Source organism: Lithobates pipiens, unplaced genomic scaffold (assembly GCF_037356315.1).
Source record: "Lithobates pipiens isolate NorthernLeopardFrog02 unplaced genomic scaffold, aLitPip1_a1.2 Scaffold_30, whole genome shotgun sequence".
Taxonomy (NCBI): Eukaryota; Metazoa; Chordata; class Amphibia; order Anura; family Ranidae; genus Lithobates; species Lithobates pipiens.
The window spans coordinates 113457377-113484759 of record NW_027507791.1 but is presented as its reverse complement, the minus strand read 5'-3'; the positions used below and the strand labels follow the sequence as shown (position 1 = coordinate 113484759).

The following is a 27383-nucleotide window of genomic DNA, read 5'->3' as shown; positions in this document are numbered from 1 at the left end:
GCACCTTGGTCGATCTATGGATCAACTTGTGTGTAATCAGCCTGTCAGGTTTTTCCCAAATGATTAGTACCACCATTATAGCCGGGAACACTAATCATTGTGTTCTGCCAGCAGGTAAGGCTCCCCTGCAGGCAGAATACAATATTGCATGAGGGAGGGATTCCTCCATCAACACTAACTGTGTTAATGGAGGAATCAAGCAATATTCTTTCCTTTCAACTGTGGTAGAAGTTATGGAAAGTGAAAAAAATTTGATCTGCCTTACATTATATCATTTTCTTGTGTAATTTCCTTTAGATTCACCTTCAACTATTTAGTACAAAGGCCTGTCTGATTGCAAAAAAGTGTTTAGGTTTGGCCTCATATTATAGGTTTTGGTAAATGTAAAGGAAAAATGTACATGACAATTGTATAACATATGGCCAGCCTTACTCAACAATACATTGGAACCCTATAAAATGTTTTTTTTTTTCTAAGTGGATTGTTGTTTTTCTTATATGTTTAATTCAATTAGTTTGTATGCAAATAGTGCTTTGATGAGGTCCTTGAGGGCTCGTTCACACAGCAAGCCACGGTGAACGCACGCCCGATATTGTGTGCTGGGAGAAACAGTACATATGCACTGATTCAGCGTTGCAATGAGGTAGTTTGGGTCTGGACACACTACACTTTAAAAAGTGGTACATGCAGTACTTTTTTTAGCGAAATTAGGCAAATTATCTTGTTTTGTGTTGGGGATGCCCAACAGTCTAACACAAGTGATGTGAGATAACCCTAAAAGACTGCTAACCATTGTAATACTATTTTTCTGCAACAAGTACCGTAATTGGTTTTACAGTGACACACTACATCGTCAGAGGTCAGAATTTTGACAAAGCATAGGATAAATACATACAGCATAAGATAAATGTGTTATCTTGTCTGCCCTCCCATTGACAGCTCCCTCATACCAAAAGCAGCTACTTTGATGAGTATGGCATGTAAACCACTGGATATCATTTCATCCAAAAGGTCCTCCTGCTTCCTTCGCCAGAGATAAGCCAATGGCTGCAGACCAAGGCGCTGACACCTGTACAGGACAGACAGCAAATGGCAAATAGCGTAAAATCTATGTTTATATATCAGAATTTCATACAAATACTACTGCATGTAACATCTCTTCTCAAAACGTAATCTAGAAAAGTTTTCTTGACACTATATACAGGCATGGAAACACAGTGGCCCTTATTTGCTAAAGGAGTAGAGCATGTACACTTTCAAAGTGCATTTTCACAGGGTAGGCTGACTGAATTCAGCACAACTTCACCTCATTTACCAAAGCCGAGGGAAAATTAACTTTAGTGAACGAGGTGTAGTCGTGCTGACTTCAATCATCCAAAGGTTGTGCAGCTTCGGGAATTGGCATGTGAGCACTGCTGGGACCTGCTTACTGTTCTCAACAGCAAGTGAGTGTGAGCCAGATTTCTAGCAGTTTATAATCAGAGAAATGCTAATAATATTTTTTTGGGGAACCCAGGGGTTTTAAAAGGCAGTGTGCAAATTAGGCAAAAAAAAACGGATTTTCATTAGGAAACTGAACTGGCCAAATCAAAATCCAGTAAATATGTTAGGGCAGAACCTAAATTCCAGAAGAGAGACCTACCTATAAATGTCCAAAGTGGGATGTAAAAGATTGATGCAGAATTCTAGGATATATTGCATTTTCATACAGTACTAGCTGATCCTTTAATAATGTTTAACCGTTTCCTTCACAGGTACCATTTTCACAAACTATGATTAGAATGCTCTCCGCCAGCACGAATTTAAAAAAATAGGATTTTTTAAACAGCTTACATGTAAAATCCTTTTCTTGGATGTACATCAGGGGACAAAGAGCCGTAGTACTTACTACGTGGGTTATATCGGCTTATCAGGTTCTGGACACTGGCACGCCCCTTAAGGCATGATCTTCCCCCATATAACCCCTCCCACTACTGGGAGCCCTCAGTTTTGTAGCCAAGCAATCAAAGTGTATAAGAAGAAGGGAGGGACCTCTGTGTCCCCTGATGTACATCAAAGAAAAGGATTTTACAGGTAAGCCATTTAAAAAATCCTATTTTCTTTTCTTACATCAGGGGACACAGAGCTGTAGTACTTACTACATGGGATGTCCCATAGCAAAGGCAACAGAAGGGGGGGGGAGACACAACAAAGCAAGTCAGGGGACTTATACTGCAGCCTGCAGTACGCTGTACCCAAAAGCAGAATCCTCCTGACCCTTAACAATGATTTGATAACATCTGGTAAATGTATGAACTGAAGATCATGTCACGGCTTTACAGATCTGAGCCGTAGAGGCCTGATGATGCACCGCCCTGGTAGAGTGTGCCTTAATATAAAAAGGAGGGATCTCCCTCTTTAAACCATAAGCCTGCACAATGACTTGACAAATCCACTTGGCAATAGTGGATCTAGATGCTGCCTGTCCTCTTTGTACCATCCGGCAGAATAAACAAAATATCTGTCTTACGTACCTGAGCGGTCGCCTTTAAATACACTCTGACCGCCCTTACTACATCAAGAAGAATGAAAGAACAACAATATCTTGGTTTAAGTGAAACCTTGTCACTAACTTTGGCAGGAATTCAGGATGAGGGCTTAAAACCACCTTATCCTTATGCATAATATGATATGGCTCCTTTCAAGATAGAGCCACTAGTTCAGAAACTCTTCTGGCAGAAGAAATGGCAACCAGAAATACTATCTTTCTGGTCAACAGAACCAAGGGAATCTCCCGTAAAGGTTCAAAAGGCTGCTTTTGTAAAGCTGACAGGACCAAGTTCAAATCCCAAGGATGTAGGGGTGTCTTGATCAGAGGACTGATCCGTTTTACCCCCGGCACAAAGTTACGCACTAAGGAGTGAGAAGCTAAAGGCTGCTGAAAGATCACTGACAAGGCCGAGATCTGGCCCTTGATGGTATTCAAGGCCAGATTAATCTCTAATCCCATCTGTAGGAATTCAAGAATTCTACCTATAACATATTTCCTGAGGTGCCAACCCCTGTATCCGCACCAGGTAACATATGCCTTCCAGACTCTATAGTAGATGATCATGGAAGCTGGCTTCCTGGCATTAATCAAGGTAGATATGACTGAAGGAGATAACCCACAACCCTTAGGATGTGGGTCTCAATAGTCAGGCCATCAAATTTAGCATCTGTAAGGTAGGATGGAATACCGGGCCCTGCAAAAGAAGGTCCGGCCGTGATGGCAGAGTCCAGGGAACTCCTACTGCCATCCTTATGATCTGAGCGAACCAAGGCCTACTGGGCTACGAGAATCACCTCCCTTTGTTCCTGCTTGATCCTGCAAAGACGACGCGGAAGTAGCAGAACTGGAGGAAATGCATAGATCAGAGAACACTGATCCCATGGGAAGACTAATGCATCTGTTCCGCAAGCTAGCAGATCCCTTGTCCTTGACACAAAGTTGTCGACATAGTTGTTGAATCTGGACGCAAACAGGTCCACGTCCAGAGTACCCCATCTCTGACATATTGCAAGAAAGATGTGGGGGTGAAGAGACCACTCTCCTGGAAACAGTTGTTGGCGGCTCAGGTAGTCCGCCCGCCAATTCTCTATCCCGGGAATGAACACTGCCGATATGCAAGGAACATTGTGTTCTGCCCATGACAAAATGTGATTCACCTCTCTCTAGGCTGCACAACTCCTCGTGCCCCCCTGGTGATTGATGTAAGCCACAGCCTTAGCTTTGTCGGACTGAATCCTTACAGGACAGCCCTTCAGTCTGGCCGTCCAGTCTGCAAAATATTGATAGGCAAGGTCCTTTCCAACCTGGACCACCTTCCCTGGACAGAATCCTCTTCCAGGACCGCTCCCCAGCCTGAAAGACTGGCATCTGTGGTTACTACCTTCCAGGTGGAAGGCAGAAATGTCCTTCCCTTTTGAAGGTTGCTGGATATCAGCCACCAATTCAGGCTCTGACTTACTTCGGAAGCAAGTTGAATCGGAAAATCTAAGGCCTGAACCTTTTTGTTCCAGGCTGACGGGATTTTGCTTTGTAGCAATCTTGAATGAAACTGTGCGTAAGGGACGGCCTCAAAGGAGGCCACCATCTTCCCCAATAATCTCATGCACAACCGAATTTAAGGCTTTTTCTTTGCCCTGATAAGGTGAATTAGTTCTACAATGGAACTGATTCTCTTTGGAGGTAGAAATATCCTTCCCTGCCTGGTATCTAAGATTAGTCCCAGGTACTGTACTCTCCTTGATGGCCTCAAGGATGACTTTTCTAGGTTGAGAACCCAGCCTATAGATTCCAGGTAGTTTACCGCTGTCACCAGACCGTGGTCTAACCCGGAAACCGAATGATCTCCTAAGAGTAAGTCATCCAAATAGGCTTGGAGCATTATGCCCTGAGCCCTTAACCTGGCTAAAGCAGGAGCCAGAATCTTTAAGAATAGTCGAGAAGCTGTGGCTAGACCGAATGGCAGGGCCATGAACTGAAAGTGATGGTTTTCTACTTCGAAGAGTAGAAACCTCTGATGAGCAGGAAATATTGGCACATAAAGATAGGCATCCATAATATCGAATGAAGCCAAAAATTTTCCTCCTTGGAGGATGGCTACTACAGACCGAATTGATTCCATGTGGAAGGATCAGATGCAAAAGTGCTGATTTAGATCTCTGAAATCTAAAATAGGTCTTACTTCCCCGTTTGGTTTCGGGACCGTGAAGAGGTTTGAATAAAAACCTGTGCCCTGTTCCTCTAAGGGAACCTCTGATATGCCTGCATTGGCTAGCAGATGATCCAGTGCTTGAAGGAGAGCTTTCTTCTTTTCTGGGTCCTTGGGAATCCCTGACCTTAGAAACTGGTGAGACGGCAAACTCGGAACTCTAGTTTGTATCCTAGAGACACCGCAGAAGCCACCCATTTGTCCTGACATTGCTCCTGCCAGATCTTTGAAAATTGCAGGAGCCTTCCCCCCACCCGAGCGAGTGGGGGCGCCCCTTCATAAGGAGGCTTTAGTACTCTGCTTGGTGGGCTTGTTTCCCCAAAATCTTTTCTGACCTTGGTGCTGTCCCTGGGGTTTCCCCCTTGAACCTGACGGCTGAGGCCGTCGGGACTGCCTAGAGGCTGATGTCCCTGATACAGGAGAAGAGGCCCGCTTAAATGAGAAATGTCTAAATTTCTTCTTTACTGGCAACAGTATTTATCCAAATCTTCTTCGAATAGCCATTCACCATGAAAAGGGAAACTGGCTAGGAGCTTCTTACACGGTGATTTGGCTGACCAACTCTTAAGCCAAAGAAGTCTGTGAGAATGCACTAGTCCCAACATCAGATGTAAAATCTGAATGGACGCATCTCTCATAGCATCTACTGTGAAACACAGTGCGTCTGCTAAATCAGCATACTGCTGAACCTGTTCAACAGGTAAAAATGTAAGCATCTCATCAAATTGCTCCTTAATGGCCTAGGATACACCCATTGTGGCCAGAACCGGCTGCACTGCTGAACCTGCTAAAGCCATCTGGTTCTTAGAAAGGTGCTCCAACAGTCCTTCAACATGAGTGCATTATCAACTGGACATGTGAGATTCTTATTTACGGAGGTAATCGCAGCATCAACTGCTGGAATCCCCTATTTCTTATAGAAATCCTCTTCCTTAGGATACAGTTTGGCAAACCTCTTAGAAGGATAAAACTGCTTATCAGGATACTCCCACTCTGCATACATAAGCTTTCTTAGCCACGCATGGATAGGAAAGGTATCTCCAGCCGGAGGTTTTAATGATCCTAACTTAGAGATGGGATCATCAGAAGCCTGCGTTGCAACCCAGTGAGGGTGTGCACAAGCAAGCTCTCTTGCGGTGATACTCCTTCCATGTTAGGATCCTCATAAGAGGATAAGCCAGTATCTTCCATATCTTTAGGAAGGTCTGCCTCATCCCCAGCATCCTGAACCTCCAGAGGAGAATCTGGAGCACTTGAAGGGGATCTACTGCGTTCCCGCTCTGAAGGGATAAAATCGCATCAAGCTTTTTCTCTAAGCCAGCAATGGTAGAGGACAACACTTCACATGTGACACTCTCAGAAGAGGAAGACATTCTTTTGGACAGGGTCTTAGTTTGTTGTGACCCCCCAGAACCCTTAGAGGAGTTCCTGGCCCCCTTGCCACTCATAGCTTACAGTACAAAGCAGAGGCACTACCAGCAAAAGAATGCAACACTTGCTAGGCTATAGTACAGTACAATAACTGCTATTAGTCCTAGCTATACAGTACAATGTTGTCAACAAAAGAGAGAGGCCTGTGTCACCAAACCTGACCAGCAACCACTCTGCTCTGTCCCTCCACCGCCAGACTGCAGCTCTGCATGTGTAGCTTAAAATACTTCCTCCACATGTAGCCGGTGTCTGACGCCGTTTAGCCATGCCCCCCCCCCCCGCACGCGAAAACGGCCCCCCCTTCCCCTTTCAACTAGGGAAGTGTATGAGCGCCGGCAACATCTTTTCTTTTTTTCTTTTTTAAGAAAAAAAGAGGCGGCGGGCTGCCATTCAAGGGAATGCCAGCCAGGACACTGCCAGGAAGTGATCAGACCCCCCTTCATACCTGAGGGCCTGAGCTGGCTTGAACAGAGAGAGGAGAGAGAAAGCTTCTGCTGTTTCCAGCATCAGAATGGTGAGTGCTCAATACAGCCTCCAGTGGTGACATATAGACATGACACGACAACATAAATACATGGAAGGAGAGATTCCTTGCAGAAAATCTCCCCTACCTTTCCTCGCCACAGGGCTTTATCAGAGATAAAAAAAAACAATCTTCGCCCTTCACGGTATTCTCTGAGATCTTGAAAGGAAACCTTTAGGAACAGGGGTACACTCAGGTAATCCTGCAATCCTGGACCTGCGAGAAGACCCTGCCAGTAAACTTTTATTGGCCTCACTACCAAAAAGTACTGGATCCCAGGGCCCAGCTTTAAAGCATTCACAAGCAAAACCTAGTGTTTTCGGATGACGAGGCCCGGGTACTGTTCATTTAGTCCATTACGGAGACATCAGAACGGATCCGGTCAGGATGGCTGGCTCGCATCAAAGTATTACTGCCCGTGGAGCTCAGTAAACACATCCTTACACATGCCCAACACCTTAGACACGAGCGAAAAACTGAAGACTCCCAGTAGTGGGAGGGGTTATATGGGGGAAATTCACGCCTTAAGGGGCTTGCCAGTGTACAGCACCTGATAAACCGATATAAACCACGTAGTAAGTACTACGGCTCTGTGTCCCCTGATGTAAGAAAAGAAATAGGATTTTTATAACAGCTTACCTGTAAAATCCTTTTCTTTGAGGTACATCATGGGACACAGAGCCATAGTAGTTACTATGTGTGTTATAGGCCACCTTCAGGTGATGGACACCGGCACACCCTAAGACAATAAGTCCACTCCCTACATAACCACTCCCACTAGGGATCTCTGTGTGCCGTGATGTACTTAAAAGAAAATGATTATACAGGTAAGCCTTTAAAAAAATCCTATTTTCTTATCGTACATGGCGGGACACAGAGCCATAGTAGTTACTATGTGGGATGACCCATAGCAATGCCAACTGAAGGGAGGGAGACACAACAAAAGTAGGGCACCATGAGACCAGAGGACTTCTACTGCTGCCTGCAGCACGCTGCGCCCAAAGGCGATAGCCTCATGACCTTTTACATCTACTTGATAGAATCTGGTGAATGTATGGACTGAAAACCAAGTTGCGGCCTTGCAGGTTTCAGCCATGGAGGCTTAGTGATGCACTGCCCAGGAAGTACTAACAGTCCTGGTGGAGTGCGCTTTAATATGAAAAGGTGGAACTTTCCTCTTTAAACCATAAGTTTGAATAATCACTTGTCAAATCAAAGATTTCAATGCTGCTTGTCCTCTTTTTGGACCTTCAGGCAACATCCGTTTTTCAAATCTGAGCAGCCGCCTTCAAATAGATTGACTGCTCTCACCACATCAAGAGAATGTAGTGACTTTTCTAGAACAATATCATGGTTTAAATGAAAACCTGACAATATTTACTGTCTTTGCTAGAAAATTAGGATGAGGACGCAATACAGCCTTTTCCTTGTAAATAATTAAATATGGTTCTTTACAAGAAAGATGAGCCAACTTTGATACCCTTCTAGCAGAAGATATGGCTACCAGAAAAACTAGTTTTCTTGTCAAAAGGACTAAGGGTATATGTCGTATCGGCTCAAAAGGCTGTTTCTGTAATGCTGACAGGACTAATTCAAGTCCCAAGGGTTCAGGAGTGACCTAACCGGAGGATTAAGCCTAATAAAGCTATGAACCAAAGAGTGAGAAGTATGTGTTCACTGAAATAATACCAATAAGGCCGAAACCTGGCCCTTGATAGTACTCAAGGCCAGCTTTATTTCTAATCCCATGTGTAGAAAGTTAAGGATTCTACCTTTGACATACTTCCTGAGGTGCCAACCCCTGGATTCACACCAGGATATATATGGGTTCCAGACTCTATAATATATGACTCTGGAGGCCGGGTTCCTTGCATTAACCAGAGTAGACACCACTGAACCTGACAGCCCACGCTTCTTCAGATTGTGGGTCTCAATAGCCATACCGTTAAATTTAGTGTTTGTAAAGTAGGATGGAATACTGGACCTTGTGAGAAAAGGTCTGGCCGTGGTGGTAGGATCCCTGGGTCCCCTACCGCCATGTTTACGATCTCTGCATACCAAGATCTCCTGGGCCACAAGAATCACGACTTCCATTCCTGCTTGATCCTGCGAAGAAGTCGTGGATGCAGGCAGAATACAAGGGAATGCATAAATCAGTGAGAACCAATTCCAAGGGAATAGCAAGGCATCTGTTCCGCATTCTAGCAGATCCTTTGTTCTTGACACAAAGTTGTCGACTTCTTTGTTGAACCTGGACGCAAACAGATCTATGTCTGGGATCCCCCATCTTTGACATATTGACAAGAAGATATCGGGGTGAAGGAACCATTCTCCCAGGAACAACTGCAGGCGACTCAAGCCAATTTTCTATTCTTAGAATGAAGACTGCTGATAGGCAAAGAACACTGTTTTCTGCCCAAGATAGGATATAATTCACCTCTCCCTGGGCTGCACAACTTCTTGTGCCCCCTTGGTGATTGATATAGGCCATTGCTATGGCATTGTAGGATTGAATACTGGCAGGACAATTCAGTAACCTGAACGTTCAGGCCCTTGGGACCAAGTGCTCTGCCTGAATTTCTAGCTTGTTAATGGGCAAGGCCATTTCTGATCTGGGCCACTTCTCTTGGACAGTTGCCTTTTCCAGGACTGCTTCCCAACCCAAAAAAGGTTGGCATACGTAATTCCCATTTCCCAGGTAACTGAAGGAAGGATTTTTCCCTTTGCAGATTTGTGGTTATTAACCATAAACTGAGGCTCTGGTGCACCATGTCAGACACATTTGGAAATCTAGATCTTGAACCCTTTTGTTCCAAGCCGATAGAATACTTTTTTGCAGCAGTCTGAAATAAAACTGAGAATAAGGAATGGCCTTGAATGAAGCCACCATCTTTCCCAACAACCTCATGCAAAGCTGAATAGAAGAATTCATCTTGCTTCGACAACCTGAATCAGTTCCTTTATGGTGCTGATCTTTGCCAGGAGGGCAAGAATACCCATCTCTGGGTGTATCTATGATCAGGCCCAAGTATTCTAGCTTCATGGTTTAAGGAAGATTTCTTCTAGGTTGAGAATCCAACATAGGAATTCCAGGTAGTTGAATGTGGTGACCATACTTTGGTCTAAGTGGGCTACCGACTGGTCTATCAAGAACAGATTGCCTAGGTAAACTATAATCGATAGACCTTGGGCCCTTAATCTGGCTAGAGGAGGGGCCAGAACCTTTGCAAACACTCAAGGTGCAGTAGCCAGACCGAAAAGCTGAGCTACACACAGAAAATGAAGATTTTCTACCTTGAAAAGTAGATTTTACTGGTGTGTCCCCCCCCCCCTTTCCATTGGCGAGCGCTGGGTCCCACCTTTCCACTGCAGGACCCCCTCTCCATTGGCGAGCGCTGGTATCCTCCCCTTCCATTGCCGATATAGGCACATGGAGGTATGCATCTTTGATGTCGACTGACGCCAGAAGTTATCCTCCTTGTAGGATGGAGACAACTGATTGGATTGACCCCATGCGAAAAAAGAACGGTTATATTCAGGTATCAAAGTCGATTTTTGAGATCCAGAATTTCCATTCGGTTTTGGCACCTTAAAAAAAACGGTTTGAACCAAACCCCAACCCCTGCTCTTACATGGGGACCACCATGATCACTTTTTGCAAAAAGATAGTGAAATGCTTGAAAAAAATACTTATTTTCTCTGGATCCTAAGGAACGTTTCATCTGAAAAAACGAGGAGATGGGAACTCTTGGAACTCCAGTTTGTACCCTGGAGCTATTGAGGAAGTCCCCCATCTGTCTCAACACTCTTCCTGCCAGATCCTTGAGAACTGCAGAAGTATTCGAGCGAGCAGAGGAGCCTCCTCATAAGGAACTTGACGGTGGAGGCCGTCGTGACTGCCTGGAGGCTGAGGCCCCTGGCACAGTAGAAGGCGCTTTTTCAAATAAAATACGTTTACTCCTTTTTTTTAAATGACAATGGTGTACTTTCCACTAGAACAGGATAACGATTAACCAATTACTGTCAGCGCAGGCTGAGACACTCAATCTGCCAGAGAAAAAAGTATTTTTGTTTTTTAATAGGAACTTTTTATCCATTGGATCCCTAAGCAAGTGTTAAAAAAAACTGTTTAGGAGGGAAAAAAATGCTTATCTGGGTGATCCACTCAGATACACAGGGCTTTTCCAGCAATGAATGGACAGAAAAGGCATGCACAGCTTGAGGAGGCTTTAGTGAATCCAAATACTCAGTTAAGCGTAAATAAATGTGGAGCGGACCATTCAGCAAGAAATTGTGCCATCAATCTTACAGATTGTAAAAGCTGATCCCCCCTACATTTGACACCTCGGAAGAGGAGTCATCAGCCTCACCACGGTCCCCTGAGGGAATTCATCTTCTCCCACCCCCCAGTTTCTCAGTTTGAGGATCCTGAGTAATGGAAGAGAACCTGTCGATTTTGTTCCACACTGGGATGCGATTAAAGCTGCTAATCTTTTTTTTTTTTTTCAATCCTATCATGGCCGAGGAAAAAAAAAATAGGATTTTTATAACAGCTTATCTGTACAATCCTTTTCTTTTGAGGTACATCACGGGACACAGAGACTCAGTAATTACTGGAGGGTTATAGGGTATCACTAGGTGATTGGACACTGGCACACCCTAGACAGGAAGTTCAATCCCCAATATAACCCCCCCTGGAGGTACCTCAGTTTTGTAGCAAAGCAATATAAGTGTATTAGAAGAGGGGAGGGACCTCCGTGTCCCTTGATGTACCTCAAAAGAAAAAGATTTTACAGGTAAGCTGTTATAAAAAACCTATTTTCTTTCTCGTACATCACGGGACACAGAGACTCAGTAATTACTGGTGGGATGTCCCAGAGCAATGCTATCTGAGGGGAGGGGAACCACACAACATAGGGTGTACTCAGACCTGAGGACCCTGTACCGCTGCCTGCAGCACACTACACCCAAAGGCAATGTACTCATGCCTTCTCAAATCCATCTGATAAAATTTGGTGAATGTATGGATTGATGACCAGGTTGCGGCCTTGCAGATTTGAGCCATGGAGGCCTGGTGATGCACCGCCCACAAAGCACTAATAGCCCTAGTGGAGTGCGCCTTGATCTGAAAAGGTGGAATCTTTTGCTTCAAACCATAAGCTTGAATAATTACTTGTCAAATCCATTTAGCAATGGTAGATTTTGACGTTGCCTGTCCTCTCTTAGGACCCTCTGGCAATACGAAAAAAACATCTGTTTTGCGAACCTGAGTCATAGCTTCCAGATAGGCTTTGAGTGCTCTCACTACATCCAAAGAACGTAGTGACTTCTCTTCCATAGAACAGGGATTTGGAAAAAAAGGGAAGGCAGAACAATATCTTGGTTTAGATGAAAACCTGAGTAGAAAACTAGGATGAGGGCGTAACACCACTCTATCCTTGTGCATTATCAGATACAGTTCTTTACAAGAGAGGGCCGCTAATTCTGATACTCTTCTGGCAGAAGAAATGGCCACCAGAAACATTTATTTCCTTGTCAACAGAACTAAGGGAATCTGATGTATCGGTTCAAAAGGCTGCTTTTGTAAAGGGGTTCAGAGGCGCCCTAACTGGAGGATTAAGGCACGTTACCCCTTGTATAAAGCTTCAGACCAAAGAATGTGAAGCAAGTGGATGTTGAAACAGAACCGATAAGGCCGAGACTTGGCCCTTGATGGTACTCAAGGCTAGTTTCATCTCTAACCCATTTTTCAGAAATTCGAGGATTCTGCCTATGACATATTTTCTGGGGTGCCAATCCCTGGATTCACACCAGGAGACATATGCTTTCCAGACTCTATGATAAATCATTCTGGAAACTGGCTTTCTTGCATTAATCAAGGTAGATATCACAGGGCCCGAAAGCCCACGATTCTTCAGAATGTGGGTTTCAATAGCCAAACCGTAAAATTTTGCGTTTGTATGGTAGGATGGAATACCGTTCCCTGGGATAGCAAATCTGGACGGGACGGTAGGGTCCAAGGAGAGCCTACCGCCATCTTCACTATTTCTGCATACCAAGCTTTTCTGGGCCATGCTGGGGCCACCAGAAGCACCGACCTCTTTTCCTGCCTGATCCTGCAAAGCAGTCTTGGCAGTAGCAGAATAGGAGGGAACGCATAAATCAGAGAGAACTGATGCCATGGAGTAACCAACGCATCTGTCCCGCATGCAAGAGGGTCCCTCATTCTTGACACAAAGTTGTCGACCTTGTTGTTGAACCTGGATGCAAAGAGATCTACTTCCGTAACCGCCCCATCTTTGGCATATGGCCAAAAAGACATCGGGGTGGAGAGACCATTCCCCTGGCACTAACTGCTGGCGGCTCAAGTAGTCCGCCTGCCAGCTTCCTGAGCTGCACGACTCTTGGTGCCCCCTTGGTGATTGATATAAGCCACTGCTGTGGCATTGGCAGACTGGATCCTGACAGGAAAACCCTGCAACCTGAGTGTCCAGGCTTTTAGGGCTAGATACGCCGCATGGATCTCCCGAATGTTGATGGGTAAGGCTATCTTGGTCCTGGACCATCTCCCTTGGACAGACGACTGTTCCAGGACTGCCACCCAACCCAAAAGACTGGCATCTGTTGTTACCACTGTCCAGGTAACTGGTAAAAAGGATTTTCCTTTCCGCAGTTTTTCAGGTATCAACCACCAGCTGAGGCTCCGACGCGTTGTAGGGGACAGATGCATCGGAAAATCTAACGCCTGAAGCTTCTTGTTTCAGGCCGATAGGATACTGTTTTGCAGCGTAGGAAACTGTTTCGAATGAAGCCACCATCTTCCCCAACAACCTCATACAAAGACGAATAGAAGGACCCTTCTTGGCCCTGACTACCTGAATCAGTTCTCTTATAGCACTGATCTTTGCTTGGTGTAGGAATACCCTCTGCTGGGCTGTATCTATGACCAAACCCAAATACTCTAGTCTTCTTACTGGTTTTAAAGAAGACTTCTCTAAGTTGAGGACCCAACCTAGGCATTCCAGGTAGTTGATTGTGGTGACCAAATTTTGGTCCAGGCGGGCTACCGACCGGTCTATCAAGAGCATGTCGCCTAGTTATGCTATTATCGTTATACCTTGGGCCCTTAATCTGGCCAAAGGAGGGGCCAAGATCTTTGTAAACACCCGAAGTGCAGTAGCTAGCCCGAAAGGCAGAGCTACGAACTAAAAGTGGCGTTCTACTTTGAAACGCAGGAACTTTTGATGAGCAGGGAAAATAGGTACATGCAAGTACGCATCCTTGATGTCTATTGATGCCAGAAGTTCTCCTCCTTGTACAATGGAGACTACTGATCAGATCGATTCCATGTGGAAGTACCATATCTCTAGGAATCGGTTTAGATCTTTGAGATCTAGAATGGGCCTGACATCTCCGTTTGGCTTCGGTACCGCGAAAAGGTTTGAATAAAACCCCATTCCCTGCTCTTGTATGGGAACTACCATGAAAACTCTTTGCGACAATAGTAGCTCCAACGCTAGAAGGAGAGACTTCTTTTTCTCTGGGTCTCTGGGTACATTTGATCTGAGGAAACGAGGAAAATGGAATTCTAGTTTGTAACCTAGCGTTATTGTGGAGACCACCCATTTGTCCAGAAATTCCTCCTGCCAGAGCCCTGAGAACTTTAGCAGTCTTCCCCCCACTCGAGTGAGCGGGGGCGCCCCTTCATAAAGGGGTCTTAGCTTTTTGCCTTGAAGACCTTCTCCCCCAGGACTTCTTTTGTCCCTGGGGTTGACACTGAGTTTTAACCTTAGAGCCTGACGGAGGAGGCCGTCGTGACTGCCTGGAGGCTGATGACCCTGGCACTGTAGAAAGCACCCGTTTAAAGGAGGAACGTTTACTCCTTTTCTTGACTGGTAAAAGGGTGCTTTTCCCACTAGAGATCCTTTGGATATAATTGTCCAAGTCCTCTCCAAACAGTTTTGCACCACGAAAGGGAAATCCCGCCAGGAGTTTCTTACATGGTGATTCGGCTGACCAATTTTTCAGCCACAAGATTCTACGCATGTGTACCAATCCAAGCGTAAGGCGAGAGGTCTGAAGGACAGAATCTCTGATAACAGCAAAACACAGAGCCGCTGGAAGGTTAGCTAACCCCGGGGCTTGCTGTTCAGGTAAAGCTTTAAGCACCCGTTTAACATGGTCTCCCAAATATTGACAGATTCCAATTGCTGCCACTGCAGGTCGAGCTACTGAACCTGCCAAGGAGAAAACATTTTTTAATAGGAATTCCATTTTCTTATCAGTTGGATCCCTAAGCATCTGAGCGTTGTCAACAGGACAAGGCAGGCTTTTGTTTATGGAGAAAATGGCGGCATCCCCACATCTTAGTAAATTTTTCCTCCATAGGATAAAGTGTAGAAAACTTTTTAGGAGGAAAAAAAAATGTTTATCTGGATGATCCCACTCAGAATAGATAAGCCTTTCCAGTAAACCATGAACAGGAAAAGCATGTGCAGTTTGAGGAGGTTTCAGTGAACCCAGAGAAGTGAGTTCTTTAACTGACTCAGGTACGGGTAACTTAAATGTGGAACAGACCAATCCAGCAAGAATTTGCACCAACATTTTCTCATCCTGAGAAGCTGAAGAGGGCCCTTCTCCACTAGATTCACCAGAAATGGAATCGTCAGTTTCCTCCCCATCCTCTGAGGGGGATTCCTCTCCTTTACCCCTCTGTCCTGGGTGACAGAGGGGGGCCTAGTGCTTTTTCTTCCACTGAGTGAAGATATGATTAAGGCCACTAATCTTTCCTCTAAACCGTTTATGGTTGATTAAAGAACCTCCTGTGTAATGTACACAGGGGCTGAAGTGCCAGAAGCAGCTGCAGCCCCTGACCCGACGGCTCTCCCTGGCCAGCCTCCCCGGGTCCTGCAGGGGGGGGTGCTGCAGAGGGGGGTCCTCAGAGCCTGAAGGGGACCCCTTAAAGCCCCTATTCTGTAGTTCAGCAACTGCCACTGCTACTTAAGACTCAGTCTGGTGCTGGCTGGGAATGCCTGTGTCTCCCACACTCACATGCGCCTGTCAGCTCTGTGTCCCTCCATATTCATGTGAAAAAAGAGTGCACTTTAAAGCCTGTGTAGACTAGTGCTCCACCCCCCTCCAACTACTTCCGCCCCCGCTCATTTTTAAAAACAAGCGTTTCCTACGCAAACAGAGGCTCTAACCCTGCTGGCAAGCATGGAAGGGAAGCTGGGACAGAGAAGAGGGAAGGGACGGTGGATGTGAAGCCTCTGTAATGGCGGCGGTGGACGGGGCGGACGCCGGCAGGTGGTGGGGTATATTACCGCTCTCTGCCCAGGCCTGTCTCAGCCCCCTAATCTGTGGAGGGAGAATCCCAGAAGGAAAAAAAACCCTTACCTTCATCCTTCCTGGAGCCTGGCTGGAGGAGCATAGAGCGTGGACACCAAGCAGACAGATCAGGCATGAAAAGGTATGTGCTCTTGGCCGCCCCCGGTGGCGACTATAGGCATAGCATGCATTTACTTAAAAGGAAAAAACCTACTAGAATTAGAAAAATTCTTGGGGAGTCTCCCTTATCTTATCCAGCTGCAGGGTCTGAATAACAGACCCAATCTTCACCTCTCACGGTGGGCTCCGTTAGGAAAAGACCTTCAGAGACTGGGGCCCCCTTGAATAGGGGGATCCGCAGTTCTGGGCCCGTAAAGCACCCTGCCAGGAATAGGGCTGAAAAAAACAAATACTGAATCCCAGGGTCAAGCTCTCCAAAAACAGAAGCGTTACAGGTAAATCCTAGTTTCTTCGGACACGTGGCCCGGGTACCATCCAATTCGGTCTGGAAAAGACAATTTGAATGGATCCGGTGGCATAGCTGGCCCCAGTAAGGATATTCCAACGGAGCTCAGCACAGCACATCTTTACTTGTGACCAACACATAAGACACTGGCGAAAAAACTGAGGTACCTCCAGTAGGGGGAGGGGTTATATGGGGGATTGAACTTCCTGTCTAGGGTGTGCCAGTGTCCAATCACCTAGTGATACGCTATAACCCACCAGTAATTACTGAGTCTCTGTGTCCCGTGATGTACGAGAAAGAAATACATTTTTTAGTGTACAGATCGCCCTCCAGATATGTCATTTCCTGCTTGTGTGATTGGCTCACTGATTTTCCCAGAAGTCTGCATTAAGATACAAATGAGAAATGAGAAATAAGAAATGGGGTTTTGGGACTTGAGTGAGGCACAAGACAAGTGGTAAGAGAAATTGTAAAATTGTTCATAAACAAAGCATTAAAAATTAGTATTTTTATCTATATACACAAGGCGATGGCATACAAAAAAGAAGAATTCATGTATGTACATGCACGCATCTTAAATCAAATAGTATTCCAATGGAAGTAACTAGCAAGGATGAGCTCAGGCGTGTTCGCAAGCCGCACGTGCAGAGCCCGCCAGGAAGTCGGAACTGCACAGCACTAATCACAAGTAGCAAGACATTGTCCCGATGCACGGCTGCAGAGATCGGGAAATGTCTCATTGCTTGTGATTAGCACTGTGCAGTGCCGACTTCCTGATGGGCTCTACTCGTGCGACTTGCGAACACGCCTGAGCTCATCCTCCGTAACTAGTATAAAAAGCCAATGCTTATTGAGTAATGGATACAAATGGGTTATAGGAGGGATATGCAATTAGCGGACCTCCAACTGTTGCAAAACTACAAGTCCCATCATGCCTCTGGGTGTCCTGCTTGTGGTTGTCAGAGTCTTGCTATGCCTCATAGGACTTGTAGTTCTGCAACAGCTGGAAGTCCGCTAATTGCATATCCCTGGGTTATAGGATGCAAATAAAATCACAGTTGATGTCAAGCTATGTGTTGAAAACATGATGACATTAATAGGCTCGTGCATTTCGTGGCCAGTTGCACTCATCAGGAGCAAACGCATAGCGTATCTGAAAAAAAAATTAAAAAAGGTACCAAATAGGATCTAATGTTTTGCCCAGATAATGAGAAAAAAGGTAGAGGCAAGGGAAAACATGATGTATATCTCTCTGGAATACTTACGTATAAATAGTTCTAAACTAGCAGTGTTGCAAGCCAGGATCTGCAAATTTGTATCCATTACTCAATAAGCATTGGCTTTTTATATTAGTTACTTTCATGGGATACTATGCAATTTCAGATGCGTGCATGTACATACTAGATCGTTAAAAAAATCATGATCTCGATTCAACCCCCCTGACGATCTCTATTGAGTTTTCAGATTCTTTCATATAACAAGTGGATACATATCTGCTCACTCAGCTGTCAAAAGAAAACATCTGGGCAGTCTGCCAAGTTTTTAACATAAAACATTGTAACTAACTCTTCCTTCTTAGATCAAAGGGATAACCTTCTGTGTAAAGAAAAAATTCAGGCAGTCTGCCAAGTTTTTAACAAAGTGTAAATGCAGGAAGTTTAACCAATTAAAGTCTAAATCTTTTTCTGACACTTGTTTCTTAAGTTAAAATCAAGATTTCTTTTGCTAGAAAATTACTTGGAACTCCCAAACATTATATATATTTTAGCAGAGACCCTAGGGAATAAAATGTCAATTGCTGCAATATTTTATGTCACACTGTATTTGCCCAGCAGTCTTTCAAACAAATTTTTTTGGGAAAAAATACACTTCAATGAATAAAAAAAAATAAAAAATGTTTTAATGTAAAAGATGACGTTACGCCGCGAGAATTGTGAACTATCTTCTAAGCAAAAAAATTGTGATTCTCATTTTAGCCAGAATCGTGCATACATACATGAATTCCTCTTTTTTGTATGCCATCGCCTTGTGCATATAGGTAAAAATACCCATGTTCAATGCTTTGTTTATATGCTAAACAATTTTACAATTTCTCCTACCATGTGTTTTGTGCCTCACTCAAAGTCCCAAAAACCTCTTTCTTATTTCTGATTTATGGATGGAGGTACATGGTATCATCCACCTCATTTAAAGCCCCACAACTCCCTTGCTTTCTAAGATACAAATGAGAGTTTGAGCATTTCCTACAACAAAAATTTCATTTTTGGTGAGATACTCCCAAAGGGAAATCATGCCTAAAGGGATGCAGACCTTGCCACTTTCCTCATTAGACCCCTGCAGGTGCAGCAACTGACTGATAATTATAAAATCACTACCATACAGATTCACATGGACACAGAAAAACCAATAGCTATTTCTTTAGAATGACAAAAGGTAGGAATCTGCAAAAAGGTTTAATATCCTTGCCATGTACATAGGATCTACCACAGGGGAATGTTTTTTCTCAACAACAGTAGCGTTGCTCTTTAACAATTAAGAAATGTTTAATAAATACACTCACAAGTATATAGGAGAAAGCAGACATATCAGCTGCTGACTGAGTAAAGTCCAAGGTTGAATAAAGAACTGAATCTCACCATACCCAGCGTTGGGATTATTCGTGACATGAAGCACCCCCTGATGTCATTTAAGAGAACATTGTGAAGATCAAGCAGGGTCCTTGTGAGTGCTGCCTTCCATCATAGCCCTCACCACTGGCCATTAAGTTTGGGCCTACAATTCAACCTCACACTTCACACCTTTGTTACCCTATAAATGTGTCGTTTTTATTGCACTAAGCCTGTGAAGTTTTTCTCTTGTCACCTCTGTTACAAAATGGCATCTGGTTTCAATGGTGTGCTCTGCCTGGCTATTAAATCATCAACAGGTTCAACCAATTATGTCTGTATGCACTACATATGGGCAATATTACCATTTTCTTTTTCTTGTTGCTACACACTACTTATTGTCCCAAAGAACAATATATTTTCACACTGTACAATTAATCTGTGCAAAAAGTTACATCACAGGATTCTAACTAAAAATAATTAGGCAATAAAAGCAACACCCACAAGCACAAACAAAAATCTTACACATTTTCTACTCGAACACGCTGGTAGTCAGACAGGATGGCTCCAACAGATACAGCATCTACACACTCCTTTTCCTGGAAGAATACCAACATCCATGAGAAAATACCAGATGAAACCTTAACTGATTAAACATTAATGACAATGACATAAATGATCACATACAGTTCTAGTATTTAAAAAAAAAAAAAAAAAAAAAAAACTTGTGTCACAAATTGAGTGCATAAAGAAATTGAGTGGCGAAGAACAAGTCCACAAACTGCATACACTAATTAATAAAATCTACCTAAGACCAATGCTTTTTTGGGTTTTGGATGCAGTAAAGAATGAAGATTTCCCTTAACCACTTCAATACAGGGTACTTACACACCCTTCCTAAGGGGAGAAACCAGGAAGCGCCACCTGAGAGTAGTATTAGAAGCAGCTTTAATGGCAAGGTAACAAAACTCACTCCCAAGAAGTAAGAACATACAGTGCCTTGCGAAAGTATTTGGCCCCCTTGAACTTTTAAACCTTTTGCCACATTTCAGGCTTCAAACATAAAGATATAAAATTTTAATTTTTTGTGAAGAATCACCAACAAGTGGGACACAATTGTGAAGTGGAACGAAATCTATTGGATATTTTAAACTTTTTTAGCAAATAAAAAACTGAAAAGTGGTGCGTGCAAAATTATTCGGCCCCTTTACTTTCCGTGCAGAAAACTCACTCCAAAAGTTCAGCGAGGATCTCTGAATGATCCAATGTTGTCCTACATGACTGATGGTGATAAATAGAATCCACCTGTGTGTAATCAAGTCTCTGTATAAATTCACCTGCTCTGTGATAGTCTCAGGGTTCTGTTGAAAACGCAGAGAGCATCATGAAGACCAAGGAACACACCAGGCAGGTCCGTAATACTGTTGTGGAGAAGTTTAAAGCCGGATTTGGATACAAAAAGATTTCCCAAGCTTTAAACATCCCAAGGAGCACTGTGCAAGCGATCATTTTGAAATGGAAGGAGTATCAGAACACTGCAAATCTACCAAGACCTGGCTGTCCCTCTAAACTTTCAGCTCAGACAAGGATAAGACTGATCAGAGATGCAGCCAAGAGCCCATGATCACTCTGGATGAACTGCAGAGAACTACAGCTGAGGTGGGAAGAGTCTGTCAATAGGACAACAATCAGTCGTACACTGCACAAATCTGGCCTTTATGGAATAGTGGCAAGAAGAAAGCCATTTCTCAAAGATATCCATAAAAAGTCTCGTCTAAAGTTTGCCACAAGCCACCTGGGAGACACACCAAACATGTGGAAGAAGGTGCTCTGGTCAGATGAAACCAAAATCCAACTTTTTGCCCACAATGCAAAACGATATGTTTGGCGTAAAAGCAACACAGCTCATCACCCTCAACACACCATCCCCACTGTCAAACATGGTGGTGGCAGCATCATGGTTTGGGCCTGGTTTTCTTCAGCAGGGACAGGGAAGATGGTTAAAATTGAGGGGAAGATGGATGCAGCCAAATACAGGACCATTCTGGATGAAAACCTGTTGGAGTCTGCAAAAGACCTGAAACTGGGACGGAGATTTATCTTCCAATAAGACAATGATCCCAAACATACAGCAAAATCTACAAAGGAATGGTTCACAAATAAACGTATCCAGGTGTTAGAATGGCCAAGTCAAAGTCCAGACCTGAATCCAATCGAAAATCTGTGGAAAGAGCTGAAAACTGCTGTTCACAAACGCTCTCCATCCAACCTCACTGAGCTCGAGCTGTTTTGCAAAGAAGAATGGGCAAGAATTTCAGTCTCTCGATGTGCAAAACTGATAGAGACATACCCCAAGCGACTTGCAGCTGTAATCGCAGCAAAAGGTGGCTCTACAAAGTATTAACACAAGGGGGCCAAATAATTTTGCACGCCCCACTTTTAATTTTTTTATTAGTTAAAAAAGTTTCAAAAATCCAATAGATTTTGTTCCATTTCACAATTGTGTCCCACTTGTTGGTGATTCTTCACAAAAAATAATTTTTTTTTTACCTTTATGTTTGAAGCCTGAAATGTGGCAAAAGGATGAAAAGTTCAAGGGGGCCGAATACTTTCGCAAGGCACTGTAAAAGGCTCATCTGTATAGGTATGTGGAGTCCGTCTGGAGGTCCCTGGATCTGGTCACTGTGTGTAGCTGTGTAATGGTCCGGTTGCTCTGCACGTCCTGTGGCCACCAGGAGGCAGCTGAAACCGGTGTTGGCACTCGTGGATGATGTCACAGGTCACAGGAGCACATCAGGGGGAACGTCCAGAAAGAGAGGAGGAAAGAACTAGCAGGCTACGTGCCCGGAGCTTCAGCTCCTTCTATTGGCCTCTATTTCTCCCCTTTGTTTCCCTCTACACAGAGTCAGCTTCTCTGAAGGCAGCAGTCACCCTTGGCCTGCCACTATCTTATCATTTTAATTATTTTATTTGAAAAATTATTAAACCCCGAATCCCTGACTTCACAATGGACTAATGATCTATGAGTTGTGATTATTCACATTTGCACTGTATTTGAGCTGATAGTTACTGTTACTTTTTACACACCCTTCCTGCCCAGACCAATTTTCAGCTTTCAGTGCTCTCACACTTTGAATGCCGAGTACTCAGTCATGCAACACTGTACATAAACAACATTTTTATCATTTTTTTCATACAAATAGAGCTTTCTTTTGGTGCCATTTAATCACCACTGGGTTTTTTATTTTTTAAGACATAAGTGAAAAAAGAGCAAAAATGTTGAAGAGAAAAACAAGTAAGTCATTTTTGTTCATAAATTTGGGCCACAATTTATACTGCTACAGCTCTTTGGTAAAAAAATAACCCAAATTAGTGGATATTATTTAGTCCCTGTGAAAGTTGTAGAGTCTACATACTATGGTGCAAATCATTGAAAATTGATCACATCTGATGTACTGATGGCCTCTCATTTCTTAAGGCCCTGAAATGTCAGAAAAGTACAAATACCCCCCAAATGACCCCTTTCTGAAAAGTAGACAGGCAAAGGTATTAATAAGAGGCATGGTGAGTTTTCTGAAGTTGTAATTTTTTCCCACTTTTCTTTATTTTTTTTTCCCACAAAATTGTTATAATAACAAGTTATTTCTCACACACAGCATATGCATACTTCCAATAACACCCCAAAATACATTCTGCTACTCCTCCTGAGTATGGCAATACCACATGTGTGAGACTTTTACACAGCCTGGCCACATACAGAGATCCAACATGCGGGGACTGCTGTCAAGGGTTATAGGAGCATAAATTACACCTCTAATTTCCTAACGACCTATTACACTTTTAAAGGCCCTGGAGCACCAGGATAATGGAATTACCCACAAAATTACCCCATTTTGGAAAGCAAACACCCCATCTATTCTATGAAGCATTATGAGTCTTTTGAAAGGTTAATTTTTTTACACAAGTCTTCAGAAAACGTGGAAAGAAAATGGTGACTGGTACTCGGGTACTCAGATGAGCTGTGACAGGTACTCAGATGGACTGTGACAGGTACTGTGATGGGTGGTGACCGGTACTGTGATGGGTGGTGGCAGGTCCTCTTTATTACCATGGGTGGGGGGAATTAATGTGAGACTGGTGTACACTGCAAGCGGTAACAGGATGTTATCGCAATCTTCTTCTCACACACGATTGGTGTGATTGGTGTGTGTGAGGAGGCTAAACCCGGTAAGATCTCGTTACCGCGGTTTGTTGACATTCTGTGACCAGCTGTGATTGGACACAACCGGTCACGTGGTAAAGAGCCAATTTCATTGGCTCTTTACTGCGATCGAGGTTGGGCTATGTCAGGGTGACAAGTCTCATCCCCGATCGCCACTCTGTGCATGTGGACAGTACATGGGTCCAGCTGTGATTGGACACAGCTGGTCCCGTGGTAAAGAGACATTTTTTATTGGCTCTTTAAACAGATCTGGGATGGACTGTGTTTGACAAACCTCATCCCCAATCACCATGCTGTGGCACCCCGCAGGAGTGGCGAGAAGCCAAGGACGTCAAATGACCCAAGCCCAGAATGGGAGATCCCATCTTCTGCAGATGTCATTTGACTATGGGCTTGCTATGGGGGCACCCGAGCTGAGTCACAGCTTCGTCTGTCCATTCAGACAGAGAGCCCTGACCCGGCCCCACTCCCTCTCTCCCGATTGGCTGACTGATTTTGAGCCAATGGTGCCACGCTGCTGTCTCTGCCAATGTAGAGGGGTGTCCCAGACACTCGTGCAACATCGCTGGACAGAGAGGGGCTCATCTAAGTATTGGGGGGCTGGGGCGGCTGCTGCACACAGGTTTATTTTATCTTAAAGGAGTTATAAAAGTAGAAGGTTTTATGTCTTATTGCATTCTATGCATTAACCACTTGCCGACCAGCCGCCGTCATTATACTGCGGTGGGTCGTCACGCTCCAGTGAACTGTGGTAGCTGTAGGTCAGCCCTTTAAGCGGGGATAGCAGGTGCACGCGCCACTGCACTGCGGGCGGGTGCCGATGCGTGTGGCCGGCAGTCGCGATCGCGGGCGCAAGCATTTCACCTCCCTTTTGTTCCTAATCCTTTGTCCAGTACACTGTCTACACTTTTATATTATATATACCGTTCTTTCTGCCTGGAAACTTGAGAATGTCCATGGCATCCAAAAAGTGTCTCTTTAAGTCAAAAGCGATTTTAGACCAGCTAGAAAGGGGCGATAGTAAATTAGAATCACTTGCAGAATTGAGCGAGTGATTTGTGGGGAAACTTGCCCTCAGAAACTGAAAGTAATGACAATGACAATTCTGCGAGTGAGCAAATTTCTGAGTTTTTGATTTGATTACATTATTGAATATAATTTTATTATTATTATATTATTTTTGATAATTATTTATAGTTATTATATTATAATTTATGATTTCGTGTTTCAAACTTTATCATACCGGGGATGTCTAGAATCTTGTTTGGACAGATTTAAGCAAGTTATTCCTAAGAATTACAGGCCTACAATATAAAACACCAAATTTCTATGCAAAACATTGTACCGCTTTGAGATTCAAAAATCTGACATAATCATACCGCAAGGGAGGTTAAGGCAAAATTAAAGGCAAAATTACTTGCCTTAGTTCCCATGGTCCAATGCCTGTAATCTTCTTCCAGGGTTTCTTGCATTGTGCCGGTCTTTGGCCAGCACGGAGTGCAGTCATCCCGACACACTGACAGTGTGCCAAAATTTAAACTGAACTGCACATGCAAAGCTCTGTATACAATCTACAGAGGACTAAAAACTGGCAGGTAAGTGTACTTTATTGCAGAAAATACACTGCAGGTCTCTTCTGCAATAAAAAAGCCTACCTGTTTGCAATTATTTATATTTAACCTTTACTTTTGCTTTAATGTGATGGGAACTTAGTAAACAATAGGTTTATTTTACAAAAGACTTCCAGGCAGCTTTTGGAAGGTATGTAAAAAAAGAAACCAAACTCAGCCAGCGGTGGATGAAGAAATCAGTGGGGCATTGTATTCTGACAGCGGCACCTGCTGATTTGCTGCATTTGCTGATTGATGGAAAATTTTTCAACATGTTCCTTTGATAGAAGTAGATTAACCAATCGACTTTTGTCAAGCAGGAGGAGACCACACACTGATTGTATTTCATACAGCTTTTTGTAAACAAAATATTAATATGGAACAATAGTAAAACTCGCTGTTTTAAAGCCAGTTATCACCTGAATTCTACTCCTATAAAGCCAAATCAGAACTTATTAAAACATATATGTGACAGTTCCAGAATATGCATATGCGCATGTAATTAATGATAAAACCACTGCCCAATTATTTGTACCCCTAATTCTACGATTTCTCCCAACCATGAAATTGTCCAGCGGAGAAATAAGCAACAGTGCTCAAGAGTTTAATTGGTGAATAACACAGCCTGTAATTATAGGAGAAAATGCAATATTAATGAGAGGGAAAAAAACTTTAACAGCAAATTACCTTGCAGCCATTATCAATTTCCTTAAACTGCGGGTCCTTAGGATAAACTCTGTCCCCCCTGTAGAGAGGTAGGCAATTTTTCTTTGCCTGATAACACAACCATTAAATGTGGCGTGTATAGCAAACCTCCTTACTTTTCTTTAAATGAAATTGTTGTGTAGCCTCAGGGGGCCTCTGTCTGTCTCGATCCCGATGTGTCAGTTAATCAGATAAAAAAATAAATAAGTGAAATAATCATCAAGTCAGAACCACAAACAGCCTGAGGGAGGCAGATCAGAAAAAGAGAGGGGGAGAGTTATTAAGATTTGGAAGCTGCAAACAAAACAAGACATCCGGATGATGTTACAGCATGTGTAAAGGTTACTGATCGGCCTGGGACCAGACTGGTGACTCTCCCAGCTGCGTACCTGCCACGGGGCCTACACCTCTCCCCAGAGCCTGTAGGAGTTACACAAACATGTTTAACCTTGCTGTCACTGGAGATTCTCACATTTTCTTTTTAAATCACTAACTTTTGGAACCTCTAGTACTGAAAAATCCAATATTATGACAAACGCAGAAACATTTTTTTGGAATGTTTGCATTTCTCTTTAACCTACACCCCTTGACTGGATGTCCATGAGTACGAATGACAGCCAGTCATGAGCTAAGTGTTCTGATATCATAATAATCACTAATATTCTTAAGTGAAGATCGGACAAGTTAGGGCTACCATTGCTGTATGCACACCACTTCGATCCATTGGTAGGTTGTATGAGAAAAGGCTGTGAGTACCAGTGCTAAAGACATCAGGCAAATATTATGCAGACCAAGTTCCTGGGAAGACATCTGTCTATGGCTAGTCCGATTTTCCCAATGTCTAAGTGCAGTCATTCATGAATTTGCCACATCAGAGCCAATGAAAGCAAAGTTGCGATTCTAAACTACTGTGTGCACATTTCTGAAAGAAGATCACACAATCACTTAACAGACACATTGACAATTTTGTGTATTTCTGACAAGATGTCTATAATTCTGTCTATAATTCCATACGGGGAACACAGGAGCACTGTCTGGATTTATTATTATTTCAGTTACTGATATAGCGCCATCAATTTACGCAGCGCTTTATATATACATTGTTCATTCACATCAGTCCCTACCCTCAAGGAGCTTACAATCTAAGGTCCTTAACTCGCATTCATACATACTAAGGACAATTTAGAGAGGATCCAATTAACCTACCTGCATGTCTTTGGAGTGTGGGAGGAAACCGGAGTACCCGGAGGAAACCCACACAGGCACAGGGAGAACATGCAAACTCCAGGCAGGTAGTGTCGCTGTTGGGATTCGAACCAGCGACCCTTCTTACTGCTAGTGCTACCCACTACACCACTGTGTCGCCCTGGATTTACTAGATTTAACAGGGACCCCAGTTCTTTACCTTATGCAGTGGTTCTTTATTCATACATGAAGCCATGAAACACAAATCAGCCAGAGCTGTATCATAAGATGATCAACATCTATGTTGTATAGCCAACAAAAAAGAAAAACTGTCTCTGAAGTCAAAAGCCATACACTGAGCACATGTTTGCAGGTTCCTAATAAACCACTCTGTCAGACATCCAGCTTTTGAAAAACTGGGGGAGCTGGGCAGAAATTTGACAGCTGAACAGTGCCTGCATCCAATCAGATGCAGGCACTGTTCAGGCATTCTGACCGCCAATCGAAGTGGGAGCATCACCGATCCATGCTGTTTATTGTGGATGGAGAAATCTGTGTGTGTATATGCAGTT

The 27383-nt window shown here is 43.7% G+C and overlaps 1 protein-coding gene across 5 annotated transcripts in view; it reads right to left on the bottom strand.

The window, feature by feature from the left end:
• The window catches only part of DPH6 (diphthamine biosynthesis 6), a 186876-nt gene that overhangs the window by 118335 nt on the left and 41158 nt on the right, over positions 1 to 27383 (bottom strand). For all 5 annotated transcript variants that reach the window (XM_077464771.1, XM_077464775.1, XM_077464773.1 and 2 more), the window contains 2 exons: positions 19615 to 19688; positions 951 to 1069 (listed from right to left, as the gene is read on the bottom strand). In XM_077464771.1, the coding sequence (XP_077320897.1) occupies positions 951 to 1069; positions 19615 to 19688 (193 nt within the window). The remainder of the gene's footprint in view (positions 1 to 950; positions 1070 to 19614; positions 19689 to 27383) is intronic.